Here is a 26,774-nt window from a genome sequence, read left to right as displayed (position 1 = left end):
GTCCTTCCAGCTGTGGCTGCAGCCGCCTTGTGGGAGATCACCAGGGAAGCCCCTTGCAATCCCGGGACACATCATCCCTCTCCCACCTTATAGGCCCAGTCTGTCCCCAGCTGGTTGTGGCTTGTCCATCACAGACAGTTTTCATGAAAAGGAGACAATATCTGCTCCAGGGGCTCCCCTGAGGCCACTGCCTCACTCAGCTCCCCTCACCTCCTACCTTCCGACTTAGGCTGTGCTTCCAGGAAATGTGAACTTTAACAAGTGGGAGAGGGAGGGTGTCCTGGCTTTCTCTCTTGTTGGATTGGATTTGCTACTTTTTGCTCATATGTTTTTGCACCTATATCCACACGACAGGCAGGCACATCACCTTCCTTACCTGTCCTGTCTCTGCCTGTTTTTATGATCAGGGTGGTGCTGGCCTCACAGAGGAAACCAAAGGCAGGTTGTAGGAGGTCCTGTCCCTGCTTACCCAGCTCCTGCCCCCCAATTTCCTAGGAGGCCAGGCGGACATCCACGGCCAGCCTCCCGGCCTCTCTGGTGAAGGTCGCCTGGTGGCAGCTGGTCCCATCACTTCATGGCAAATAGAAGAGGAAAAAGTGGAATCACTGACAAATTTTATTTTCTTGGGCTCCAAAATCACTGCGGATGGTGGCTGCAGCCATGATATTAAAAGATGCTTGCTCCTTAGAAGGAAACCCACGATAAAACTAGACAGTATATTAAAAAGTAGACATCACTTTGCCAGCAAAGGTCTATACAGTCAAAGCTATGGTTTTCCCAGTAGTCATGTACGGATGTGAGAGTTGGACCATAAAGAAGGTTGAGCGCCAAAAACTGGATGCTTTCACAATTGTGGTGCTGCAGACTATTGAGTCCCTTGGACTGCAAGAAGATCCAACCAGTCATTTCTAAAGGAAATCAACCCGAATATTCATTGGAAAAACTGATGCTGAAGCTACAATACTTTGGCCGCCTGATGCAAACAGCTGACTCACTGGAAAAGACCCTGATGCTGGGGAAGATTGAAGGCAGGAGGAGAAGGGGGCATCAGAGGAAGAGATGATTAGACAGCATCACTGACTCAATGGACGAGTTTGAGCAAACTCCAGGAGATGGTGAAGGACAGGGAAGCCTTATATGCTGCAGTCCATGGGGTCACAAAGAGTTGGACACAACTTAGTCACTGAACAGGGCTTCCCTGGTGGCTCAGATGGTAAAGAATCCAACTGCAGTGTGGGGAGACCTGGGTTCAGTCCCTGGATTGGGAAGATCCCCTGGAGAAGGGAATGGCTACCCACTTCAGTATACTGTCCTAGAGAATTCCATGGACAGAGGAGCCTGGCAGGCTACAGTCCATGGGGGTCACAAAGAGTTGGACATGACTAAGCCATTTTCACTTCACTAGCCACTGAACAACTGCACGCCTGGCCCTACTGCAGAGGTGCCTGCAAGGGGCGCTGGCTGGAGTGAATGGCCACTACTTCCCCAGTGACCAGCAGGTTCCAGGCACATGGGTCTCTCTGCTCTCCCTCTAACCTGCCAGGCATGGTCCTACCTCAGGGCCTTTGCACACCCCCCGTGCCTGGCCCAGTCCCGCCACCCTGTTCATAAAACTTATGCCCTCACTTTCTTCATGTCTCTACTCAAAAGTCACTTCCAGGGACTTCTCTGATGGTCCAGTGGTGAAGACTCTGCGCTTCCACTGCAGGGGGCACAGGTTCAATCCCTGGTCAGGGAACTAAGCTCCCACATGCTGCATTGCATGGCCATACACACACACACACACACAAAATCACTGCCATAGAGAGGCATTTTTCCAACGCTTCCAGCTCCTGCCCTCAGCTCCCTAGCTCCTCACTGCATATTCTCCCATGACACTCTTCTCTTTCTGACCTGTTATGCATTTATCCTGTCAACTGTGACCTCCCCAAATTCTCAGGAGCAGGGGTTTTAGTTTCTCTGGGTCGTTAATCTATCCTAGGCTCCTGGAGCAAGGCCGGGCGTACGTTCAGTGTTTGCTGAGAGGTTGACTGAATGAAATGGACCTACCGCTCACTGGCGGCACTCATGCAGTACCTCCTCCTCCTGCCTTGCTGGAGTTCTCAAGGATGAGGACTCAGGGCTGCCCGGTTGGGGGCTGTGCAGAACTGCCTCATTTTCGTGAAAACTGTCTGTGGTGGAGAAGCTACCACCAGCTGGAGGCAGACTGGGCCGACAAGGGGGAAGAGGGAGGATGTGTCCCGGGATTGCAGGGAACTTCCTTGGCGGTGTATCAGTTAGAGAAAACCAGAACACCCTCCCTCTCCCAGCCATTCAAGTTCAGGTCCTTGGAAGCACAGCCTGAATCAGAAGGTGGGGGGTGGGGGAAGCTGAGCGATGTGGTGGTTTCAGGGGAGCCCCTGAAGCAGGTACCCCACCTTGAATCAACCCCACCAGGAGCCCAGGGGCCCATGTTTTGTGCCCCCACAGCTGTTGGTCACTGACTCCAGCCCACTCCCAAGAAGGGGGCTGTAACCTCGAGGGCATCTCCAGGGAGATACCTGCTGTCATCCAAAGACAAATCTACTGCCAAGGGGGCAGGTTTCATCCCTGGTCGGGGAACTGAGATCCCACAAGCCTTGCAGCATGGCCAAACAAATATCTCCAGACATGGCCCAATGGGGACAGGAACATCCCCATGTTCCCGGGACAGGAACATCCCCAGTTGGGAACCACTGAGCTGCTCCTGGAGCCACCGCCCTATTGGGGTCCCTGGTTTCTCCTCCTAAACCTCCTCTTGCACCAGAAGTGTGACCGACCAGAATCAGGGGTGCGCAGAGCTCTAGTGAGGGGCAGACTGTGATGGACACCATGGTCCTTCCAGCTGTGGCTGCAGCCGCCTTGTGGGAGATCACCAGGGAAGCCCCTTGCAATCCCGGGACACATCATCCCTCTCCCACCTTATAGGCCCAGTCTGTCCCCAGCTGGTTGTGGCTTGTCCATCACAGACAGTTTTCATGAAAAGGAGACAATATCTGCTCCAGGGGCTCCCCTGAGGCCACTGCCTCACTCAGCTCCCCTCACCTCCTACCTTCCGACTTAGGCTGTGCTTCCAGGAAATGTGAACTTTAACAAGTGGGAGAGGGAGGGTGTCCTGGCTTTCTCTCTTGTTGGATTGGATTTGCTACTTTTTGCTCATATGTTTTTGCACCTATATCCACACGACAGGCAGGCACATCACCTTCCTTACCTGTCCTGTCTCTGCCTGTTTTTATGATCAGGGTGGTGCTGGCCTCACAGAGGAAACCAAAGGCAGGTTGTAGGAGGTCCTGTCCCTGCTTACCCAGCTCCTGCCCCCCAATTTCCTAGGAGGCCAGGCGGACATCCACGGCCAGCCTCCCGGCCTCTCTGGTGAAGGTCGCCTGGTGGCAGCTGGTCCCATCACTTCATGGCAAATAGAAGAGGAAAAAGTGGAATCACTGACAAATTTTATTTTCTTGGGCTCCAAAATCACTGCGGATGGTGGCTGCAGCCATGATATTAAAAGATGCTTGCTCCTTAGAAGGAAACCCACGATAAAACTAGACAGTATATTAAAAAGTAGACATCACTTTGCCAGCAAAGGTCTATACAGTCAAAGCTATGGTTTTCCCAGTAGTCATGTACGGATGTGAGAGTTGGACCATAAAGAAGGTTGAGCGCCAAAAACTGGATGCTTTCACAATTGTGGTGCTGCAGACTATTGAGTCCCTTGGACTGCAAGAAGATCCAACCAGTCATTTCTAAAGGAAATCAACCCGAATATTCATTGGAAAAACTGATGCTGAAGCTACAATACTTTGGCCGCCTGATGCAAACAGCTGACTCACTGGAAAAGACCCTGATGCTGGGGAAGATTGAAGGCAGGAGGAGAAGGGGGCATCAGAGGAAGAGATGATTAGACAGCATCACTGACTCAATGGACGAGTTTGAGCAAACTCCAGGAGATGGTGAAGGACAGGGAAGCCTTATATGCTGCAGTCCATGGGGTCACAAAGAGTTGGACACAACTTAGTCACTGAACAGGGCTTCCCTGGTGGCTCAGATGGTAAAGAATCCAACTGCAGTGTGGGGAGACCTGGGTTCAGTCCCTGGATTGGGAAGATCCCCTGGAGAAGGGAATGGCTACCCACTTCAGTATACTGTCCTAGAGAATTCCATGGACAGAGGAGCCTGGCAGGCTACAGTCCATGGGGGTCACAAAGAGTTGGACATGACTAAGCCATTTTCACTTCACTAGCCACTGAACAACTGCACGCCTGGCCCTACTGCAGAGGTGCCTGCAAGGGGCGCTGGCTGGAGTGAATGGCCACTACTTCCCCAGTGACCAGCAGGGTGGTGGATCCTACCCAGCTCTCTTAGCTCCTGGGCAAGAAAAATCTCAGGTGTGCTTTCAACAGGGGACAGAGCGCCAGGTGCCAGCAGATGTGCTGGGTTTAGCCACCCCTGCCTTCTCAGCCTCTTTCTCCTCCTACTTTGATCTCTTTCTATAGGCTCCTCCTGGGTTCCCTCCCAAATAAAGAGCTTGAACTCAGATTCTTGTGAGGTGGGACTTTGCTTTTAGCTGGCTCCTCTGGAAGAGTTTTCAAAGAAGGGGGCTTCCTTGGCTTCCACTGCAGGGAGCATGGGTTCAATTCCTGGTTAGGGAACAAAGATCCCCCATGCTGCCTGATGTGGCCAAAAAAGAAGGGGATTGTGGTGAAGAGGCCTGAGAGCTCCTGAAGAAGGGGAGAGAGAAAGCTTAAGGACATGGGCTCAGAGTCCATCTTGGCCACTTGGTGAGACCTCCATTCTGAGCCTTGGTCTTCTCATCTGTAAAGTGGGGCTGGCCCAGCACCCGCCCCCAGGAAGCCCCTCCCCAGAGCCAGAAGACAGACAGGGGAGATGAGGCTGGTCCAGAGAGCTTTACTGAGCCCTCCCTAGCAGGCCAGGTGCTTCATCCGCCAGCAGTGCTGCAGGCAGCGGAGCCTGTGTCTGTAGTCAGGCCAGCTATAGGTGACCTCGGTGGTGCACTCTGAGCTGTACTCTGGGGAGGACTCAGGCTGGCAGGAAGCAGGGAGCTCTGGCACCGAGGTGCTGCTGGTGGCCTTTGTCATGGGCCGTTTCTGGTGCCGTCTGCTGGACTTGGGGGCGGAGGCATCCAGCCCATTGGGCGTATTGTTGGGGGGCTGCGTGGGGGTGGTGGTGCCACTGGGAGACTGCCCGAGGGCGGGGCCCTGGCTGGAGGTGGTGCTGGGCCAATGTGTGGGGCCCGAGGGCCCCTGGGAAGGGCCTGAGGAAGTGGTAGAGGGCCGGGCGCGCTGCTGCCTGGGGGCCTGGGGCTGGCTGGAAGAGTTGGCTCGAGATCGGAGCCCACCCCGGGGCTTGCCAGGCAGCTGCGTGCTGGCAGCTGTGGTGGCAGCCACGGCCTGAGGCTGGGCTTGGCCCAGGCTGGTAGAACTCCTGAGGACGGACTTGGCAGGGAGCGAGGGGCTGGTGGTGGGCTCTGCTGGTGAGTCAGTGGAGGACTGCGCAGACGACTTGTGCTGTGGCACATCCTCCGTCTCACGGTCCGGCGTGTCTGCGTTCGGGCTGGCTGGGGGCTTTACTTGGCCTTCTGAAGCTGGTTCACGCTTACTTTCCCTGCTGTGGAGAGAGCACGCCAGGGGTAAGTGAGGTGGGTCTGCCTGTGCTGAGAGCCCAAGGGCCTGGAGGCCATGCTCAGTCAGTAATACCTGAGCTCAGGCCACTGACGACCAGCATGCGGCCCACCTGAGGGACCGGCAGCCAGCCCTGGCTGGGATAGAGGCAGGTGAAGGCACTCACACACATGCATGTGCACTCACACACGTCTAGGACGCCCCCCTTCCAGGGGTGGGTGCTTACATACAGTCGACTCCGAGGGCAGTGAGGGGCCCACTGCTGTGGCTGCCGGGGTGATGAGAGCCCGGCTGCGGGCCAAGGCCTGCAGGACTGGTTCCCGAGAGCATGGGAGAGAGAGGCGGACAGTGAGATGGGGAGGAGGAGTGCTCGTCAGAGGCAGCAGGGATGCCAGATGGAGGCCAGTCAGAGTCAGGAGGACAGGAGGCAGGAGTGAAGTTGAGTCGGGCGGGGGAAGCCAAGAGACAGAGATCAGACATATGGACACCACTCGCCCTGCATGCACGCACCGTCCTTCGTCATTCCGGCTGCCACGTCCAGGGCCCGCCCGCTGATGTCGCTCACGATGCTGTCCACGGCCTCGTGATGCTTTAGAAACAGAGGACGTATGATGCGATGGTACAGCATATGAGCTCCGTTCCAGGGGCCGGGAGCCATGCAGAACAACAGGAAGGCGCACTATAGGCAGAGGTCAGGAGTCACACTGGGCCTCCTCCATCAGACACCCTTAGGGATGGGCCTGGCCTCCCCCATCAGACACTCTTAGTGATGGACCTGGCTTCCCCCATCAGACACCCCTTTGGGTACCCGCTCCCAAGATAGAGTGGTGTTTCCCGGGTGGTACCAACCTTGCCCGCGTAGTAGAAAGGGAACCAGGACAGGAGTAGATCGCTGAAGAATTCGGCTAGCCCGAACAGGCCGTACACCACCCAGTATGTGAGCCACACAGTGTCGTCCTCTTTGCTTGGGCTCTCGATAGCTTTGATCCTGGGAGAGGCATGGCAGGGTCAGAGGCTGCCCAGAGAGTGCCTCGGCGCGCCACACCCCGCCCCCAGCCCTGCCCCAGCAGGCACTCACGAAGCATATGCGGGGTATGCAAAGCCGATGAGACTGCACAGCAGAGGAGCCCCGTACCCGAACAGAAGATACAGGCTTAGCAGAGTGGCGGCTCCTGCAGACAGAAGGCAGTAGGCGTGGGCTTCGCCTGCTGAGCCTTGACCCCAGCGTCCCCTGGGCCTGGCCCATGCACTCTGCACCATCTCTCCTCCTAGAAGCCTCACAGCCCCTGTAGCACCTGGGTACCCCCATCATGGCTCTGAACCCTGACTCTTGTGTCTGTAATACCCTAATATGTCCATCTCCCCCACAGGACTGCCAGCTCGCCAAGGGCAGGTGGGCACCTCAGGATTGGTCTGTACCAAGTACCTGCCCAGTGTTTATTGAATGAATATGGGATCTCTGCAATTGTAACTATCTCACTCCAGGCCCTATAGGAGTGGCTGAGCCGAAGGGGCTAGAATTTGAATAGAAGTCATGGGAGAAGACAGATTCTTTATCCTCTGAGTCACCAAGGAATTCTATGGATAGAGGAGCCTGGTGGGTTACAGTCCAGGGGGTTGCAGAGTTAGGACTAAGCGACTAACACTTTCTACTCTCAGTGGGAGAAGAGGCTTCCCAGGTGGCGCAGGTGATAAAGAACCCACCTGACAATGCATATGTAAGAGACATGGGTTTGATCCTTGGGTCAATAGGAACCCACTCCAGTATTCTTGCTTGGGAAATCCCATGGACAGAGCAGCATGGTGGGCTACAGTCCATGGGGTCACAAAGACTGAGACACGACTAAGCAATTAAACAAAAATAACAATGGGAGAAGAACCTGAAAATGAGGCCATTCTGTTGTTAATACTTGATTCCTGGAGAGCGGAGAAAGGCAACAGAGTTTGTAACTTTGATCTTAGTCAAGGGTCTCTTCCCCTTGCTACTGCTGACTCCTGGGGGATCTTGGGCACTGTGGGGCAGGGAGAAGCATCCTTGCCCCCGCTGCTTGATGGTAGGAGCACCCCGAGTCGTGACCACCCGATGTCCCCAGATACTGTCCAGTGTCCCTGGGGGGCAACAGGACCCCCCCCCCCCCCGCCATGAGAGCCTTTGTCTTCGTGGCAGGATGCAAAGCATCATTCAGAGTCCCTCAGATGGAGAACTCTCACCCACTATGAGACCCCTAGTGAGTGTCTCTTGCTTGGAGCCTCAGTTTCCCCATCTGTCAATGGGGCAGTAGTGGCCCAGTCTCTGAGGGTTGGTGTGGGGGTAACTAAATAAGATAGAAGAGGGGACCCCTCCCTACACAGTGAGCCCCTATGGTGGTCCAAACACACTCCGAGCAATGAGGGTTCAGAGGACATTGTGGGGCGGGGGGTGGGAACCACAAGTGTTAGCCACTCTGAAATCAGAATGGTTGCTGTTGCATTTATTAAGCTCTTGTATGCAGGGCTCTATCCTCCCCCTGTTCTATCTCATTCAACAGCCAGGATGAAACAGAAGCTGGCGGGCAGAGGGTGGGGCCGTGGGGGTGAGGCTCACACTAGGTCACTTGGGGAGCCTCTGATTTCTGGGAGCACTTACAACCCCTCCCCCACCTCCAGGCTGTTATCTGCAGAGAGAAACAGAGGCCACCAGTGGACCAGAGGGCAGAGTTCCCTTCCCCCTCCACCCCCACCTGTGTTAGCCTTTATCCCTGGGGTCTGGCGTCAGGAGAGGAATGGAGGAATCCCTGGCTGGCCCGAGGCAGCCTGCTCACTGCTTCCTCTGGGTTTCCTCCTCTGGTAGCTGGGAGGGGAAGAGGGTTTAGACAATCTCAGGCAAGTGGGGCCTGAGGGTTTCTACATCTGGGAAAGGGGGTTGGGGAGTGGCACTCCTTCCCTGGAGATTGCTAGTTGGGGAGCAGTAGCTCTCCCAGGGCCCCCCTTCCCTCAATCCGGATTTCTGCAGCCTCAGCAACAGGAAGATGACCTGGGGCATGGGCGGGGGTGATCCCCGAGATCAGCAGCAGATGGAGTGGGGGGGTGCTCCAGACAGGGCAGATTGCAGGGGCAGCCTCCCATGCAGCCCCTACTGCTCTGGGCCGTTTTTCTGCCCTGTGACCCCCAGACTCCTCAGCAGGCCTCTCCCAACGGGCCCCTCCCCAGTGCTCTATGACCTAAATTCCCCACCCACTGGTGACAGGGATGTGGAAAGCCAGGCAGGGGATAAAGGGCTTGCTCCCAGGGGAGGTCCCTGGCTGACCGGACACGGGTTGGGCACCAGCAACCTGGAGGGACAGGTTTGGATTCTTCCTTGGGCTGCCTGGCATTACAATCCCCCAGCTGATGCGGAAACAGGAGGAAAGCAGACTCTCGGGATCTGTACACAGGTGCTTAAAACACATTGGCACGTCCTCACCCAGAGCCGCACCCCAGTGTCCGAACTAACTGTCCCGAGACTCATTCTAGGCGGGCTTCTTGGAAGAGGTGGCAGAAGGGGGTTGGGTCAGAAGCACCAAAAAATAGGGGCGGTACTTAAAGGGACTGGACAGTTTCAGAGAATGGCAGAGGCCACCCAAGGTCACTGAGGAGGAAAGGCAGGGGAGGGACTGTAATGGAAGTGACAATCAGGGGTGACTGGACTCCCTCTCCATGGGCCCCAGCCAACGTTTCTGCAAGCCCACCGCAGCAAACAATCCAGCTCAGGGTAGGGCAGAGTGAGAGGGCAGGCCAAGGGGTAGAGCTTGGGGTGGGGTGATTCTAGCAGGAAAACCTCGGGAGGGGAGGTGGGAGTGACGCTTCCCCTCCTGGTCTGGAGCATCCCCTGGGAAAACGGGAAGATCTCTACACTTGCTTCCAGGCTACAGTCCATCTGGGAAGAGGGTGGCGAGACTGGCAGGGCATTGCTACCTACCTGCCCTCTCCTCCCCCGGGACCAGAAGAACAACCGGAAGAACCGGACTTCTGCCTGGAGGGCACCCAGGGCCAGGAGGGAGGAGGGGGCAAAGGACGGCTGCAGGGCCAAGAGGGGGTTGGTCCTCGACTGAGGTCGCACGGCGGGGTCGAGAAGAGACTGCGGCCAGAACCAAGGTCCTGGTCCACGACCCCTCCCCAGGATCTCGGTCTCCTCGCTGGTCTGTGGGAGCGCCCCGCCGCCTGAGTTGGAACCCGCAGCAGGGGCGGCAGGAAGGGAGAGGTCCGAGGCCCCGATAGCCCAGGGCTTCACTGTGCCTGTCGGCAAAATGGGCGGCACTCCCAAGCACTGCCCTCGACGGCTCACCCGTGGCCAAGTACCGCTTGTCGACACCTGTCTTGGCTTCGAGTGCCCCTAGCGCTTCGGTGGCCAAATTCCTCTGTTCCAGAAAGCGCTCGAAGCGCTGGCGCAGGCCGTCCATGGCACTTGGGCGCCCGGGACTGGCAGCTTGAACTCGACCGTCTCCCCGCGCACCGGCTAGACTGCTTGCGCGCCGCCTTCCTTCGGCGCGAACCGCACCGCTCAACTCCCGGACGGGTCTCCGCCCCCGGGCTGGTTTCCGCCTCCTGCCCTCCGCTCTGGCCAATGGGAGGGCAGGGCGGACAAAGGAGGTGGGGCCTGCCCCGTCTCCTCCGCCGCATTGCCCTCTGGAGGGCCGCGGCAGCCGCAGCCGCGACTTTGGAGGAAGGGGGCGGGGCACGGTGACTGAGGACACCGATTGGCTGAGCTGGAGGGGGACGTAGCTGATTGGAGGGGTGGGGTCATGGCCGGGGGATTATTGGCTGAGCGGTTGTGGGTGGAGCTGGGGCGGAGAGAAGAGTGCTGGGGAGGCGGAGCTGGTGGGCGGGGCTGGAGAAAGTTCAGCGCTGACTGGAGAAACAAAAAGATATTTATTAGGGAAAACAGAGGGGAAGTGGGGCCGAACATAAAGGAGGAGGGACAGAATCGGAAAAGCGGTGCTTCAGTTCAGTTCAGTCGCTCAGTCGTGTCCGACTCTGCGACCCCATGGACTGCAGCACGCCAGGCCTCCTTGTCCATCACCAACTCCCGGAGCTTACTCAAACTCATGTCCATCGAGTCGGTGATGCCATCCAACCATCTCATCCTCTGTCATGCCCTTCTCCTGCCTTCAATCTTTTCCAGCATCAGGGGCTTTTCCAATAAGCCAGTTCTTTGCATCAGGTGGCCAAAGTATTGGAGTTTCAGCTTCAACATCAGTCCTTTCAATGAATACTCAGGTCTGATTTCCTTTAGGATTGACTGGTTTGATCTCCTTGAAGTCTAAGGGAGTCTTCTCCAACACCACAGTTCAAAAGCATCAATTCTTTGGCGCTCAGCTTTCTTTATAGTCCAACTCTCACATCCACACATGACTACTGGAAAAACCATAGCTTTGACTAGATGGACCTTTGTCAGCAAAGTAATGTCTCTTTTTTAATATGCTGTCTAGGTTGGTCATAGCTTTTCTTCCAAGGAGGAAGCGTCTTTTAATTTCATGATTGCAGTCACCATCTGCACTGATTTTGGAGCCCAAGAACACGGGGCTAAATATAGGAGGCGGGGTTTATTCAAAAGCGCAATTCTGGTTGGATTAGGAAGGAGGCAAGGCTTATTCTAGGGGTAGGGGTGTATATGAAGTGGGCGGGGCCAATATGGGGCGGGGTCAATTATAGCAACAGTGAACTCGCTCCTCTAGGTCAGAAGAATTGCGGGTCTTTGTACAAATGGGGAGACTGAAGCTCCAGAGGGTTTGAGTCTACAGAAGACCGGTCTGAGCATGTGTTTCCCCCACACTTCTATTAGAGCTTTGCGCCCTTCCAGTGGGGGAGCCGCAAGGCTCCCTGGGAGTTGAAGCTTTTCAGGGGTTGCTATGGCGCCGGGGGCTGGGCGGGCGCTTGGGCCTTCTTGGCGGTTTGGCCAGGAGGAGGGGCTTTCTGAGGCCCCGCCCCGGCCCCGCCCCCGCCGCCATGCGGCCCGCCCGTACTGCGCTCTGTCTGCGCCTGACCTTGGCCCTGGGCCTGGCGCTCGTTGGCCCCATGGCTGTGGGGTGGGCCTCGGCCCGGGCCCCCATCTATGTCAGCAGCTGGGCAGTGCGGGTGTCCCAGGGTTACCAGGAGGTCGATCGCCTGGCGCGCAAATTCGGCTTTGTCAACTTTGGGCAGGTGGGCGGGACCCAGATTGACGGGAGGAGGCGGGAAGATGTAAGAAGGGGACCCAGATCTCTGCAGATGGGAGGGGGGCCCCTTGTTCCCCATATATCAAGGACCCCCAGCTCACCCCTGCCTTGTCTAACTTCAGATTCTGGGGCCCCCAGAGGCCACCTGGTTGGGGGAAGATGTAAGAAGGGGACTGGCCCCGGCCTGAGAAGAGCTCCATCAGGGGAACCAGGTCTCAGCCATGCTCCCCTTCATTCCCAGATTTTCCCTGACGGGCAGTATTTCCATCTGCGGCACCGGGGCGTGGTCCAGCAGTCCCTGACCCCGCACTGGGGCCACCGCCTGCGCCTAAAGAAAGACCCTAAGGTGAGCCTGGCCTTCCCTCAAAGTTTTCTGCCACCTCCTATTATCCTTGTAATTGTAATGAGTGGCTGTGTGACCTTGGGCAAGTCACCAGCTCTCTCTGAGTCTTGGTATCAATTTGGCTCCCTAGTCTACAGTGGGGAGCCAGATGGGGAAGATCTGTGGAGAGCAACAGATAACGTGTGAGTGCAGCACTCATCCCAGGGCCTGATGCCCTGTCAGCATTTCTTGTCACCCCCCTTCTCTCCTGCATCTCACCCAGAAAGATCAAGGTCCCCAGGTATAAAGAGGCCGGCCTAGGGGACTGATTCACAAGAGTCAGCCTGAAACCCGCCAGGAGCACTGGTACCAAGAGAAGAGGCTGGTTGGAGATGTGGTCTTGATAGAGGCCAGGTCTGGCTGATGGGTTGGGTGTGGGGGGCAGAGAAAAATTCAGGGGCAGCTTCCATGTCTGGAGCTAAGCAAATGGGCAGAAGATGGACCTGATTGCTGAGATAGAGGTGGGAGGGGGAACATGAGCCAGTTTGGGCAGAGGTTGGGAGTAGAACAAGGAAAAGGGGGAAAGGGTAAAGGTCTGAAGAAGAGTGGCCCGAGGCAGGCAGAAGGGCATGTGCAAAGGCCCTGGGTGCAGCAGCCACTGTGGTTGCAGCAGAGGAAGGCTGGTGGGGGCCAGACAGGCAGGGGGCCTCTTGGGCTTCAGAGAGGGTGGGGCAGGAGGGCTCATAGACAGTGATGCTGCAGAATGCCTAGAATGAGTTGCAGAGAGGTGGCGGGGAGGGGGCAGCTAGATGACCAGGCAGGAGGTGGGTATGGCCATACAGGTGTGTCCTGCACCTGGAAGAGTGTGGTCGAGAGAAGTGGACGCTGCAAGGGGAGATGGACGTGTCTTGGGGAGAGGGATTCTAGAATGTGGACAGAGGCAGAGTGAGCCACAGTGGCCCTGGGCAGCAGCTACCACATGTGTGGGGGTCCCTTGGGGATGGGTGCTCTGAGGATTTCAGCGTCCTCCCAAGGCAGAGCCTCAGGCACATGGGAACCTCCTAGAGCAGCCCCAGCAAATACAGGGTCCCTGGCTCCATCCTGTATCACATGGGTCCCTGGACAAGTAGGTGACAGCCCAGATACACAGCCTCCTAACCCTCAGCCCCCACACACGTCTGTCCCCCCACCCCGGCAGACCCAGTAAGAGGCCCGCCCAGACCCTGGAATCAGATTTTGGCCTCTTGGCCAAGAATCTGCAGAAGCGCTAAGAGGCAGGGCCCTCTAAAGCATCCTGGTGTGAGGACAGGAAGGTGGGAGTTGGGCAGGCTGCTCGCAGGTCCAGCCCCTCTCACAGTGTGGTCTCCTCTGCCCCCCACCCACCACCAGGTGCAGTGGTTCCAACAGCAGACAGTGCAGAGGCGGGTGAAGCGCTCCCTGGTGGTGCCCACAGACCCCTGGTTCTCCAAGCAGTGGTACATGGTGAGCTGGCTGGGCCGGGCAGCGGGGCCTGGCCATCTCAGAGCCCTCCTGACCCTGGCCCCCGCCTTGCACAGAACAATGAGATGCAGTCAGACCTGAACATCCTGCAGGTCTGGAGCCAGGGGCTGTCGGGCCAGGGTGTCGTGGTCTCTGTCCTGGATGACGGCATCGAGAAAGACCACCCAGACCTCTGGGCCAACTACGTGAGCCTGCAGGGATGGGGTGGGGGCTGCCTCAGGTCTTCCAGCTGGTGGCAGCCCCCTCATGTCTCCACCTACCTCCCCCAGGATCCCCTGGCCAGCTATGACTTCAATGACTACGACCCAGACCCCCAGCCTCGATACACACCCAGTGATGAGAACCGGTAAGCCTGGCATCCCCAGGGGTGTGGGGGCAGCCCCTGGTTCCCTACGAGGAGCCAGGAGGATGTGATGGGCTCCTGTCTCTGCCCTGGTGCCAGGCACGGGACCCGCTGTGCCGGGGAAGTGGCGGCAATGGCAAACAACAGGTTCTGTGGTGCGGGCGTCGCCTACAACACCCGCATTGGAGGTACTCAGACTAGGGGTGGGGAGCCTCCCAGCCTCACGCCCTTGCTGCTGAACGGTGGTGCCAGGGTGCCAGGCCCAGGGTGGAGGAGAACTGAGCACCCCCCATCGTCGACGCCTTCACCCCCAGGCGGGGAGAGCACGGGGCACAGGCAGGGTGTCCAGCGAGGCTGCAGCTGCTGCCCATGCAGGTGTGCGCATGCTGGATGGCACCATCACCGACGTGATTGAGGCCCAGTCGCTGAGCCTGCAGCCACAGCACATCCACATCTACAGCGCCAGCTGGGGCCCTGAGGATGACGGCCGCACGGTGGACGGCCCAGGCATCCTCACCCGAGAAGCCTTCAGGCGTGGAGTGACCAAGGTGAGTGGGTACAAGTCATGGCGGGTCTGGGGCCTACATGTGAGGCTCCCGCCCCACCCCAACTCCCACTTCTGTGCTGGTCCCTTCCTGCAGGGCCGAGGCGGGCTGGGCACCCTTTTCATCTGGGCATCAGGCAATGGCGGCCTGCACTATGACAACTGTAACTGCGACGGCTACACCAACAGCATCCACACGCTCTCAGTGGGCAGCACCACCCAGCAGGGCCATGTGCCCTGGTACAGTGAGGCCTGCGCCTCCACACTCACCACCACCTACAGCAGCGGTGTAGCCACGGACCCCCAGATCGTGAGTGCTCCCCCGCCCCCTGCACCTTCCCACGGCCAGACTCCCAAGGCCTCCTGCCTCTGCCTGCCCCACCCAGCCGCCTGTCTCTCACCTTCCCTCCTGTCCCCCAACTGGCCTCCTCCCAGGGCTGCCCCGTTGGCACTTGACACAGAGTGGGGTCCCAGACCATGGGTTGGCACCCCTTCACGCACCCTCCTGTCTACTCAGTGCCCCAGCCCTGCTGTTGTGCTCTGTGGTGCCTCTTTCTTGAAGCCCTTGGGGCTTTTGAAGCAGGGTGGGGTTTCTATGGGCACTGGTCCCAAACCCTTGTCTGTGACCCCCAGGTCACCACAGACCTGCACCACCAGTGCACGGACAAGCACACGGGGACCTCGGCCTCTGCCCCGCTGGCTGCGGGCATGATCGCTCTGGCTCTGGAGGCCAAGTAGGTGACGGTGGGGTCCCACCAGCCACCTGCGCCCCACAGCGTGGCCCTGGCTCACCCACCCTCGCCCACTCGCAGCCCGCTCTTGACATGGAGGGACATGCAGCATTTGGTGGTCCGGGCGTCCAGGCCCGCGCAGCTGCAGGCGGAGGACTGGAGGACAAACGGCGCTGGGCGCCGAGGTGCGGCAGGGCCGGGCGGGGGGCGGGGCCGCCGCAAGCACAGGGCCGTGAACGCCGGCCCCTCCCCCTGCAGTGAGCCACCACTATGGCTACGGGCTGCTGGACGCTGCGCTGCTGGTGGGCCTGGCTCGCTCCTGGCTGCCCACGCAGCCCCAGAAGAAATGTGTCATTCATATCGTGCACACCCGCACGTGAGCGCGCCCCTCTGCCCGCAGGACGCCTGCATCCAACTCAGCCCTTATGCCCACCTCCCCACAGCTCTTCTCCCTCCTGCCATCTTGCCTATCCCTCCCTCCCCCTACCTGCCACCTCCCCCAGCCCTCCTCCACCTGCTTCTGTACCTGCCTTCTCCCTCCACCTCCCATTGCTACCTGGGGAGTGGACACAGGGAGGCTTGCCCTGAGGTCTCAGTTTACCCATCTGAACAAGGAAAAGGTAGGCTTCAGGATCTGAGCCCAAACTCTGCCTGGCCCCCCACCAGCAGGCCAGCAGGAGAGGCCCTGGCCCCCATCCCCATCCTGCCGGTCATGCACGTGAGGAAGAATGTGTCGGCCTGCGCCGGCCACGCCAACTCCATCCGTTCGCTGGAGCACGTGCAGGTGCAGCTGTCCCTGTCCTACAGCCGCCGTGGGGACCTGGAGATCTCCCTCACCAGCCCCATGGGCACCCGCTCCACCCTCGTGGCCATCAGGTGCAGGGGCAGAGGCCAGCCCTAGGTGCAAACTCTCCCTCCTTCCTGGGTGCCCCTATGGGGAGGAGCCTGAGCACCCCCAGGTCAGGCAGGCTGGACCCCAGCCCTGTCCACATTGGCCATGCTGGTCAGGACTCTGGTTATGAACCCCTCTCACCTGTCTGTCTCAGACCCTTTGACGTCAGCAGCCAAGGCTACAACAACTGGATCTTCATGTCCACCCACTTCTGGGACGAAGACCCGCGGGGCTTGTGGATCCTGGGCCTGGAGAACAAGGGCTACTATTTCAACACAGGTGAGGTCCGGCCGGGTGCTGGCTGGGGCTCCACCCCTACCCACCTTGCAGACTGGAGCCCAGGGCCTCTTTAGCTGCCCCCCCTCCCCCACCTTACAGGGCTCCCACTGGTCTCCTGGGAGAGACTGAGCAGGCGGAACTGGCACTCAGTAGGTGCTCACTTACCAGCATACACCAGGTGTCTGGTTCCCAGCCCACAGAGGGTATTGGGCAACTCTGCACTGTCTGTGTCCAGGATGGGATGTGGGTGGCAGGGCGGGGGGCCCGGAATGGCATGACCAGGCTGCTGACAGCCTCTCCCGCTCCGCCCCGTACCCACCACGACCCCTGCCCAGGGACGCTGTACCGCTACACGCTGCTGCTCTACGGGACGGCTGAGGACATGACAGCGCGGCCCTCGGGCCCCCAGGTGACCAGCAACGCGTGTGTGCAGAGGGACACAGAGGGGCTGTGCCAGGGTGAGTGCCCGGCGTGGCATGGCCCATTTGCAGGGAGGTGGCAGCAGGGGCAGTGTGCGTGTGCGGCCTGGGGTGGAGGGGCGGGCAGGCCGGGGTGGCAGGTCTCAGCCTCACAGCCCCATGGACGTGTCTGTCCCTCATGCAGAGTGCCACAGCCCCGCCTACATCCTGGGCCACCTTTGCCTCGCCTACTGCCCGCCAAGGTACTTCAACCACACCCAGCAGGCGGTGACCGCTGGACCCGGGCACTCAGCTGTGCCTGCCATGCGGGTCTGCTCCAGCTGCCACTCATCCTGTTACACCTGCCGAGGCAGCTCCCCGCTGGACTGCACTGCCTGCCCTCCACAGTCCATGCTGGACGAGCAGCAGGGCTCCTGCTCGGGCCTCCACCCCGCTGAGGGCCATTCCCACTCCACGGCGACTGCCTGTCCCTACCCCCATGGCCCAGCCCAGGCCGTGGTACTGTCCCTGCTGGCCATGGCATTTGGGACACCCCCTCCTCTGCCATGTTCTCCTCACGGGCTGCCTGCTGCCATGGATGGGACCCCCTAGGACAGGGGGCCACTCCAGTTGCCACTCCAGAGCCCGCAGCAGGCTGGAACCCAGAGCCAGCTGACAAGGACAGCCAGCATGCACCTTGCTCAAGCCCTGGTGGGCACCCCCATCCTCCTGTCCAGACTGGCGCCCCATAGGAACCTGCCCCGGGAAGGTCCTGGCAGCCTCGGAGGCACAGGCCAGGGGTGGCCACGTGGGATCCTGCACCCCGGACTTGGCAAGTCAAGGTCAAAGAGAGAGAGAGAAGTCTCATTGCATAGTTTGGGTGGTGTGGGTTGGGGGGGCGGGAACCAGGCGGGGGGCCGATACCCCGATATCCCTTCCCTGTCCCAGAGTGGAGGGAGGGAGAGGTGGAGCAGACGACACGGTCCAGAGTCTCCTCTCGGGCACCTCATCCTCTGACTGTGCAGAATTTGCAAATAAAGGTTGAATAGAAGGTGGAAGTCTGTGGGGTCCTTAGAGCACCACTCTCTTCCCCACGGTGCGATTGCTGTTGGGGGTGGGGGTGTCCCATGCATACCATGTCTATCCCTGGAGAAAGGGTCGGGGTCAGTGGAGTCCAGAGCCCATGTCCTGGGGGGTGGGGGCTGGTGGGCTCCTGAATGACAGCTGTGGCAAAGCCTCTGAGTGCCCTGGAAGTGTCCTGGCCTGCTCTTACTGCTCTCCCATCCTTTTTTAATTTAATTTTGGCTGCACTGGGTCTTCATTGCTCCACACAGGCTTTCTCTAGTTGCAGTGCGTGGGCTTCTCGTTGTGGTGGCTTCTCTTGCTGTGGAGCACAGGCTTTAGGTGCTCGGGCTTCAGTAGTTGTGGCACATGGGGTTAGTTGCTCCATGGCATGTGTGATCTTCCCGGACCAGGGATTGAACCTGTGTCCCCTGCACTGCAAAGCAGACTCTTAACCACTGGACCACCAGGGAAGTCCCACCTTTGCCACCCTTATGCATGAGTTTCTCTTTAAGGCCGAGAACTAACAGAAGTGTTATCCACAAATGACAATTGCAGATCTACCCACATGGCCTGTCTACTGGCTTCCAATAATTGCACTTTTCTCTGTTTTTCTGAGGTCCTTGGGAGGCTGAGGGAATCATGAACTGGAGATACAATGCTCTCACTCCCCCAGGCTTCCACTTCCCCATCTGGAAAGTGGGTTCTCCACTTCTCTGGAACTGAAGGAGGATCCCAAAGTGCAGGGAGGGTGGGGCTGGGGTAGGGAGGGCATGGATGGAGCTATTGAGAGTCCTTCCTCTGTCCTCACACACATCTATGGGGTGGAGACACATTCCTCATTGCTTCTGATTTTCAGAGCTGGGAGGCAGTTTCTACAAGGAAGTGGAGGCTGTCCTGGTTGGTTGTGCCTTGACCACAGGCTTCACTTGAACTCCATGGAGTCAGTCCTGGTTTGTTGCAGGAGCCCCAGAGATACTCCTCCCCAGGGACCCTGGGCACCTGCTGAGCCACTAGGCTCAGGTTGGGCAGCCTCAAGCTGGAAAGTAATGGGAATGAGGTCAAGGGCTGAAGCTGGACCCACTGGAAGCAAGAGCAGCAGCCAGCTGCCCTCCGAGTGCAGTCCCAGCCACGCCCCTAGAGTCCCACCCAGTTCAGCCCCTGCTTCCAGAGTTAGCTCCAGGCTGTGAATCCAGAGCCATCTGGCCTCCCTCTCAGAGCCTCAGTGACCACACTTGTGCAACAGCATTAAACCTGGCACCTACCTCACCAAATACTCTCCAGGATCCAAAGAAGTAGTTTTCTGGCCTGACACATGGTAAGTGCCCAAATCATGCCAGTTTGGGGCAGCCACTTTGGGAAATAGTTCCACAGACAAACATGGAGTTACTGAAGAATTCAGCGATTCCAATCCTAGGCACATGCCCAAGAAAACTAAAGACACATTCACACAAACAACTATGCTAGGAAGTTCACAGCAGTATGATTCACAGCAGTCAAAATGCGGAAGCAGCCTGAATGTCCACTAACGTGGGTGAATGAATAAATGCAGGGTGGTCTCTCCACACCCGGGAGCGTCACACAGCCATGAAAAGGAGAGGAGCACTGACACTCCCAACAACTGCAGATGAACTTCAAGAACACAATGCTCAGTGAGAGAAGCAGGACATAAAAGAACACAGGGTGTGTGATCCCGCTGATGTGAACCGTCCACTGTCTATATATTCCCAAAACAATGACTTGTACACTTTAAACAGACTTTATGGTATTGTAGGCTTCCCTGGTGGCTCAGATGGTAAAGAATCTGGTCACAATGAGGGAGACCCGGGTTCAATCCCTGGGTCCAGAAGATCCCCTTGAATAGGAAATGGCAACCCACTCCAGTATCCTTGCCTGGAGAATTCCGTGGACAGAGGAGCCTGGTAGGCTACAGTCCATGGGACCGCAGAGTCTGATAGACTGAGTGACTAATACTACTACTCGTGGTATGTAAATTGCTTTTTTTTTTTTTTTTGACTGTGCCAGGGCAGCTTGTGGGATGTAGGATCTTAGTTCCCCACCTTGGACTGAATCCAAACCCTCGGTAGTGAGAACAAGGAATCCTAACCACTGGTAGGTGGTGGTGGTGGTTTAGCCGTTAAGTCTTCTCCAACTCTTTGAGACCCCAAGGACAGTAGCCCACCAAACTCCTCTGTCCATGGGATTTCCCAGGCAAGAATACTGGAGTTCCTTGCTATTTCCTTCTCCAGGGGATCTTCCTGACCCAAGGATCGAACCTGAGTCTCTTGCACTTCTGGTGGTCTCCTGCATTGCTGGCAGATTCTTTACCACTGAGCCACCAGGGAAGCCCTAACTTACTTTCTATAAAGTTGCTTAAACAGAGAAAAACCTCCCTGGTCTGAGCAGGTCTTCCCACCCTACTTAAGAGGGGCAAAGCCAAAGATCAGTCCCCTCCTAAGGGGAGGGGGTTTTAGAGACTGGAGAGGCAACCATGAGGTGGATTTGGGAGAGCCCAGATGCGAATGCTACACCCCTGGTTACCTCAGTGGGACTGGCACAACTGGCATTTACTGAGTGCTCCCTGTGTGCCCGTCACCTGGTGTGTTCCCATGACAGCCACGTAGGTTGGAGGTCATGTCCCCATTTTGCAGAAAACTTGGCCTCAAATGCCTTGTTCAGTCCAGTTCAGTTGCTCAGTCCTGTCCAAGTCTTTGTGACCCCATGGACTACAGCACACCAGGCTTCCCTGTCCATCACCGACTTCTGGCACTTGCTCAAATTCATGTCCATCAAGTCAGTGATGCCATCCTATCATCTCATCCTCTGTCATCCCCTTCTCCTACTTTCAATCTTTTTTCAGCATCAGGGGCTTTTCCAGTGAGTCAGTTTGTTGCATCAGGTGGCCAAAGTATTGGAGTTTCAGCTTCAGCATCTGCCCTTCCAATGAATATTAAGGACTGATTTCCTTTAGGATTGACTGGTTTGACCTCCTTGAAGTCCAAGGGACTCTCAGGAGTCTTCTCCAACACCACAGTTCAAAAACATCAATTCTTTGGTGCTCAGCTTTCTTTATAGTCCAACTCTCACATCCACACATGACTACTGGAAAAACCATAGCTTTGACTAAATGGACCTTTGTCAGCAAAGTAATGTCTCTGCTTTTTAATATGCTGTCTACGTTGGTCATAGTTTTACTTCGAAGGAGCAAGTGTCTTTTAATTTCATGGCTGCAGTCACCATCTGCAGTGATTTTGGAGCCCCCAAAATAAAGTCTCTCACTGTTTACATTGTTTCCTCCATCTATTTGCCATGAATTGATGGGACCAGATGTCATGATCTTCATTTTCTGAATGTTGAGTTTTAAGCCAACTTTTTCACTCTTCTCTTTCACTTTCATCAAGAGGCTCTTTTGTTCTTCGCTTTCTGCCATAAAGGTGGTTTCATCTGTGTATCTGAGGTTATTGATATTTCTCCTGGCAATCTTGATCCCAGCTTGTGCTTCATCCAGCTTGGCATTTAGTATGATGTACTCTGCTGCATATAGGTTAAATAAGCAGTGTGACAATATACAGCCTTGACGTACTCCTTTCCCAATTTGGAACCAGCCTGTTGTTCCATGACTGATTCTAACTGTTACTTCTTGACCTGCATACAGATTTCTCATGAGGTAGGTAAGGTGGTCTGGTATTTCCATCTCTGTAAGAATGTTCCACAGTTTGTTGTAATCCACACAAAGGCTTTGGCGTAGTCAATAAAGCAGAAGTAGATGTTTTTCTGGAAGTCACTTGCTTTTTTGATGATCCAACGGATGTTGGCAATTTGATCTCTAGTTCCTCTGCCTTTTCTATATCCAGCTTGAACATCTGGAAGTTCACGGTTTATGTACTGTTAACCTGTACTGTTGAAGACTGGCTTGGAGGATGCTTTGTTAGGCAGTGAGAGAAGCCAGCATTGGACCAGATGCCCACCCTTTGTGCTTCTAGGCCCTGCGCGAGGAGGCTGATGTCGCTTCCTTCCTCATTATTTAACTTATATGCAGAGTACATCATGAGAAATGCTGGGCTGGAAGAAGCACAAGCTGGAATCAAGACTGCCAGGAGAAATATCAATAACCTCAAACATGCAGATGACACCATCCTTATGGCAGAAAGTGAAGAGGAACTCAAAAGCCTCTTGATGAAAGTGAAAGAGGAGAGTGAAAAAGTTGGCTTAAAGCTCAACATTCAGAAAACTAAGATCATGGCATCTGGTCCCGTCACTTCATGAGAAATACATGGGGAAACAGTGGAAACTGTCAGATTTTATTTTGGGGGGCTCCAAAATCACTGCAGATGGTGACTGCAGCCATGAAATTAAAAGATGCTTACTCTTTGGAAGGAAAGTTATGACCAACCTAGATAGCATATTCAAAAGCAGAGAAATTACTTTGCCAACAAAGGTCCATCTAGTCAAGGCTATGGTTTTTCCAGTGGTCATGTATGGATGTGAGTTGGACTGTGAAGAAAGCTGAGCACTGAAGAATTGATGCTTTTGAACTGTGGTGTTGGAGAAGACTCTTGAGAGTCACTTGGAGTGCAAGGAGATCCGACCAGTCCATTCTAAAGGAAATCAGTCCTGAATATTCATTGGAAGGGCAGATGCTGAAGCTGAAACTCCAATATTTTGGCCACCTCATTAGAAGAGTTGACTCATTGGAAAAGACTCTGATGCTGGGAGGGATTGGGGGCAGGAGGAGAAGGGGACGACAGAGGATGAGATGGCTGAATGGCATCACCGACTCGATGGACATGAGTTTGGGTGAACTCCGGGAGTTGGTGGACAGGGAGGCCTGGCGTGCTGCAATTCATGGGGTCGCAAAGAGTCGGACACGACTGAGCGACTGAACTGAACTGAACCCCACTTCAACTAGCTCAGTCTTGTCCAACTCTTTACGACCTAATGGACTATACAGTCCATGGAATTCTTAATACTGGAGTATTAAGATCCCTTCGCCAGGGGATCTTCCCAACCCAGGGATCAAACCCAGGTTTCCTGCGTTGCAGGTGGATTCTTTACCAGCTGAGCCAAAAGGGAAGCCCAAGAATACTGGAGTGGGTAGCCTATCCCTTCTCCAGGGGATCTTCCCGACCCAGGAATAGAACTGGGGTCTTCAGCATTACAGCTGGATTCTTTACCAACTGAGCTATCAGAGAAGCCCCACACATTCTGGTCCAGTGGTACCGAAACTCTCTCGGGCGTGGCCCCTTTAAAGGGGGGTTGGCTTCGCGGCGGGCGGGAACCCGAGAAGGCCGGAAGTGCGCATCACGTGCCTATAGGGCGGGCCCGCAGGCCGACCGGAAGCGGAAGTGGCCTCTCGGCAGCTGTGGCGGCTGAGTACCCGCGGCCAGGTGGATCTTCTGCTGGAAACTTGTCTTGAGTGGAGCCGGACACTGAAGCCCCAGACCGCGTGCTGTTCCGCCTTGGGAGGATCGAGGCAGGGCCGGCTTCCCCGGGAGCGGGGCTCCGGAGCGTGTGTGGGAGTTTGCCGGGCGGCAGGAACTGCGCGGTCAACGCTCTTTTCTGCAGCCTGCAGGAATGGGCTCCAAGGCCAAGAAGCGCGTGGTGCTGCCCACCCGCCCGGCGCCCCCCACGGTAGAGCAGATCCTGGAGGACGTGCGGGGGGCGCCCGCCGAGGACCCCGTCTTCACTGCACTGGCCCGGGAAGGTAGGGGAAGCCCAGGTCGTGCAGGGGAGGGGCGCTCCGGAGACCCCAGCGAGAAGGGAAGCACCTGGCTGCTTTTGAGACGAACTGGCAGAGTTAAATGGTCAGGACAGAGACTGTCTGGCCCTACAGTACCCAAAATACTTAGGTCTGGCCTTTTGCAGAGAAAGAGTGTCCACCCTTTGCTCAGAAGATAAACGGAGAACATTGACTGCAGGGTCCGACATACAGTTGTAGTCTGAATATTGTGTTCTCTATGAGTTTCGTTTATTCGTTCAACTTTATTGAGAACCTCTTATGGGCCAGGTTCTATTCTAATCACTGAGGTGGTGAGGTAGATCTGAACGTTGAAAGTCCCTGAGACTTCCCTGTCCGTCCAATGCTTAGGACTCTGCGATTCCACTTCAGGGGGCATGGGTTCAATCCCCGGTCGGGGAACTAAGATCTACATACCACGTGGCACAGCCAAGAAAAGGGGGAAAAAAAAAAAGATGAAAGTGCCTGTCCTCAGGCCATTCTAATGGGTAGAGAGGATCAGTATAAGGCTTGTGGGATGTCAGAAGGTGAGAAACACGTTGGGACTTTTTTGGGGGGTTCGTCTTTGTGTCTTTTTGTTTTTTTTAAATTAAAGTATAGTTGGCTTACAGTGTTAATTTCTGTTTTATAGCAGAGTTACTCAGTTACACATACTCATTCTTTTCCATTATAGTTTATCACAGGATATTGAAAATCCTGTGCTATACAGCAGGACCTTGTTGTTTATCCATCCTGTATATAATAGTTTGCATATGGTTATCCAAAACTCCCAGTCATTCTTTCCACCATCCCGCTTCCCCTTTGTGTTTGTTGTTCAGCCGCTCAGTCGTGTCTTTGTGACCTCATGGACTGCAGAACGCCAAGCTTCCCTGCCCTTCACCATCTCCTGTCCTTCACCATCTCCCGGAGTTTGCTTAAACTCATGTCGATTGAGTTTCTAATGCCATCCAACCATCTGATCCTCTGTTGCCCCTTTCTCCTCTTGCCCAAAATCTTGCCCCAGCATTAGAGTCTTTTCCAGTGAGTCAGCTCTTTGCCTCAGGTGACCAAAGTGTTGGAGGTTCAGCATCAGTCCTTCCAGTATATATTCAGGGTTGATTTCCTTGCTGTCCCTCCCCCTTGGCAACCACAAGTCTTTTCTCTATGTCCGACCCTGTTTCTGTTTCATAGATAAGTTCATTTGCATTATATTTTAGATTCCACAGATAAGTGATATCATACAGTATTTGTCTTTTTCTGACTTCATTTAGTATGGTAATCTCTAGTTGCATCCATGTTGCTGCAAGTGACAATATTTTTGTGCTTTTTCACTGCTGAGTAGTAATCCATTGTGTATATATACACCATATCCTTTTCTTTTCTTACCGTACCTTTTTTATTCCTCTTTATCCATTTATCTGTCGATGGACATTTAGCTTGCTTCCATATCTTGGCTGTTGTAACTAGTGCTGCCTTGAACATTGGGGTGCATGTGTTTTTTTGAATTATGGTTTCATCTGGATATATTTGCACAGGAATGAGATTGCTGAATCATATGGTACCTCTGTTTTTAGTTTTTTGAAGAACTTCTGTGCTGTTTTCACAGTGGCTGCAGTAGCTTATATTCCCACCAACAGTGTAGGAGTGTTCACTGTTCTCTACACTCTCTCCAGCATTTGTTATTTGTAGAGTTTTTTTTTTTTGTTTTAATATTTATTTATTTGGCTGTGCCAGGTCTTTGTTGTGTCATGCAAACTCTTAATTGCAGCATGTGGGATCTAGTTCCCTGACCAGGGTTTGAACCTTGGCCTCCTGCATTAGGAGCATGGCGTTTTAGCCAGTGGACTACCAGGGAAGTCCTTATTTGTACAGTTTTTAATGATGGCCATACTGACCTGTAGGAGGTGGTACCTCATTGTAGTTTTGATTTGCTTTTCTCTGATAATTAGCAATGCTGAGCATTTTTTCATGTGATTCTTGACCATCTGTAATGTCTTCTCTGGAGAAATGTCTATGTAGATCTTTGGCCCATTTTTCAACCGGGTTTTGTTTGTTGATATTGTGTTGTATGAGCTGTTTGCATATTTTGGAAATCAAGCCCTGGTCAGTCACATCATTTGCAGTTATTTTCTCCCAGTCTATAGGCTCTTGGTTTCCTTTGCTGGGCAAAAGCTTGTGAGTTTGATTAGGTCCTATTTGTTTATTTTTGCTTCTATTTCTGTTGCCTTGGGAGACTGACCTAAGAAAGCATAGGTAAGATCCATGTCACAGGATGTTACACCTATGGTCTCCTCTAGTTTTATGGTGTCATGTCTTATATTTAAGCCTTTAAGCCATTCTGGGTTTATTTTTGTGTAGGGTATGAGAGAGTGTTCTAATTTCATTGACTTACATGTGGCTGTGGGACAATTTGTTTTTAAATTAAGTAACAGTAAAAATTCTGTTCTTTGCTGCACATGGCCACATTTTACAGGCTCAGGAGACCCTTGTTGCTGCTGCGCTGAGGGGCTCAGCTGGGGACGTTTCTGTTGCCTAGAACGTTGTGTTGGATGGGGCCGCCTGAGGAACCACAGCACCTATTTATCCATAGCCTGCAGCTGGGTCTTTCGCGGCTGCTTGAGCCCCAGCTTAAGGGTCACAGGCCTAGGTCCCCAGCACTTGGAGGTTGGGGCCATGAGGCATGGCCAGTCCTGGGGCCATTCAGGGAGCAGGGGGCTGCCCCTGCCGGCCTGTGTCTGCCTCTGTGTGCACCTGCACTGTCTGGCCTTTCCCACCTTGGTGTCAGGCAGGTGATAAAGTGATCTGTAATCAAATGCAGAGCTTCTGGCCAGTTTGTGGACAAGGGGACCAGGCAGAGCAAGGAGGACCTTGATGTGTGTCCATGTGACCCTGGAGCCTGTGCCTTTTCCGCCCTGACTCCCCTCTTCTCCTGTACCCTTTAGGAAGTGTGGTCACTGGGAAGTGTGCATCCTGTCCTCTTCCCATCCCCCTGAGTGCTCAGAGTGCTGGTGAGAGCCATTCTGCTCCGTGATCAGGGTCAGAGTTCTTTCCAGGAGCCAGGGCCCACCCTTTGGAGGGACTGTGGTTCAGTGGAGTCCAGCCTTTCCTGTGACCTGTCCCCTCCAGTCCATTGTTTTCTCTGGAGGGTAAACTGAGT

At 55.4% G+C, this 26,774-nt stretch overlaps 3 protein-coding genes and 1 non-coding gene across 19 annotated transcripts in view; 3 read left to right on the top strand and 1 right to left on the bottom strand.

The window, feature by feature from the left end:
- The first annotated feature begins 1,665 nt into the window (after positions 1 to 1,665).
- Positions 1,666 to 1,738, top strand: TRNAG-UCC (transfer RNA glycine (anticodon UCC)). Its single transcript has one exon. It is a non-coding gene; the product is annotated as a tRNA-Gly (tRNA).
- A 1,712-nt stretch (positions 1,739 to 3,450) lies between these two features.
- On the bottom strand, positions 3,451 to 10,361 carry REEP6 (receptor accessory protein 6). Of its 4 annotated transcripts, XM_059888198.1 has the most exons (7): positions 9,961 to 10,153; positions 8,378 to 8,487; positions 7,538 to 7,574; positions 6,736 to 6,829; positions 6,507 to 6,645; positions 6,168 to 6,336; positions 3,451 to 5,643 (listed from the first exon to the last, which is right to left on the bottom strand). In XM_059888198.1, exons 3-7 carry the CDS (start codon positions 7,551 to 7,553, stop codon positions 5,603 to 5,605), a joined length of 459 nt encoding a protein of 152 aa, XP_059744181.1. In that variant the 5' UTR covers positions 7,554 to 7,574; positions 8,378 to 8,487; positions 9,961 to 10,153; the 3' UTR covers positions 3,451 to 5,602. The 4 variants fall into 4 exon arrangements, with proteins under 4 accessions (XP_059744181.1, XP_059744182.1, XP_059744180.1 ...); XM_059888199.1 differs by lacking the exon at positions 8,378 to 8,487 and having other exon boundaries at positions 9,961 to 10,013; XM_059888197.1 differs by lacking the exons at positions 8,378 to 8,487; positions 9,961 to 10,153 and adding an exon at positions 8,671 to 8,762.
- Positions 10,362 to 10,561: 200 nt separating this feature from the next.
- Positions 10,562 to 17,890, top strand: PCSK4 (proprotein convertase subtilisin/kexin type 4). Of its 12 annotated transcripts, none has more exons than XM_059888735.1 (16): positions 11,518 to 11,855; positions 12,072 to 12,176; positions 13,542 to 13,634; positions 13,709 to 13,837; positions 13,922 to 13,998; positions 14,095 to 14,183; positions 14,371 to 14,543; positions 14,637 to 14,849; positions 15,173 to 15,273; positions 15,352 to 15,455; positions 15,529 to 15,646; positions 15,937 to 16,146; positions 16,317 to 16,441; positions 16,516 to 16,619; positions 16,777 to 16,850; positions 17,045 to 17,132. In XM_059888735.1, exons 1-15 carry the CDS (start codon positions 11,622 to 11,624, stop codon positions 16,825 to 16,827), a joined length of 1,926 nt encoding a protein of 641 aa, XP_059744718.1. In that variant the 5' UTR covers positions 11,518 to 11,621; the 3' UTR covers positions 16,828 to 16,850; positions 17,045 to 17,132. The 12 variants fall into 12 exon arrangements, with proteins under 12 accessions (XP_059744716.1, XP_059744718.1, XP_059744719.1 ...); XM_059888736.1 differs by having other exon boundaries at positions 11,519 to 11,855; positions 16,541 to 16,619; XM_059888733.1 differs by lacking the exons at positions 11,518 to 11,855; positions 16,516 to 16,619 and adding an exon at positions 10,562 to 10,892 and having other exon boundaries at positions 16,777 to 16,899; positions 17,045 to 17,890.
- A 5,346-nt stretch (positions 17,891 to 23,236) lies between these two features.
- C7H19orf25 (chromosome 7 C19orf25 homolog) overlaps positions 23,237 to 26,774 on the top strand; it is a 5,011-nt gene continuing 1,473 nt past the window's right edge. Inside the window, exons 1-2 of one of the 2 annotated variants that reach the window (XM_024994054.2) lie at positions 23,237 to 23,374; positions 23,467 to 23,605. In XM_024994054.2, the coding sequence (XP_024849822.1) occupies positions 23,476 to 23,605 (130 nt within the window). In that variant the 5' untranslated portion in view covers positions 23,237 to 23,374; positions 23,467 to 23,475. Of the gene's footprint in view, positions 23,606 to 26,774 lie in introns of both variants that reach the window. The other variant, NM_001075380.1, reaches the window with a different exon arrangement.

The sequence above is a fragment of the Bos taurus genome, chromosome 7 (genome assembly GCF_002263795.3).
Source record: "Bos taurus isolate L1 Dominette 01449 registration number 42190680 breed Hereford chromosome 7, ARS-UCD2.0, whole genome shotgun sequence".
Taxonomy (NCBI): domain Eukaryota; kingdom Metazoa; phylum Chordata; class Mammalia; order Artiodactyla; family Bovidae; genus Bos; species Bos taurus.
The sequence above is the reverse complement of the archived record's forward strand: the minus strand, read 5'-3'. Positions and strand labels throughout refer to the sequence as shown.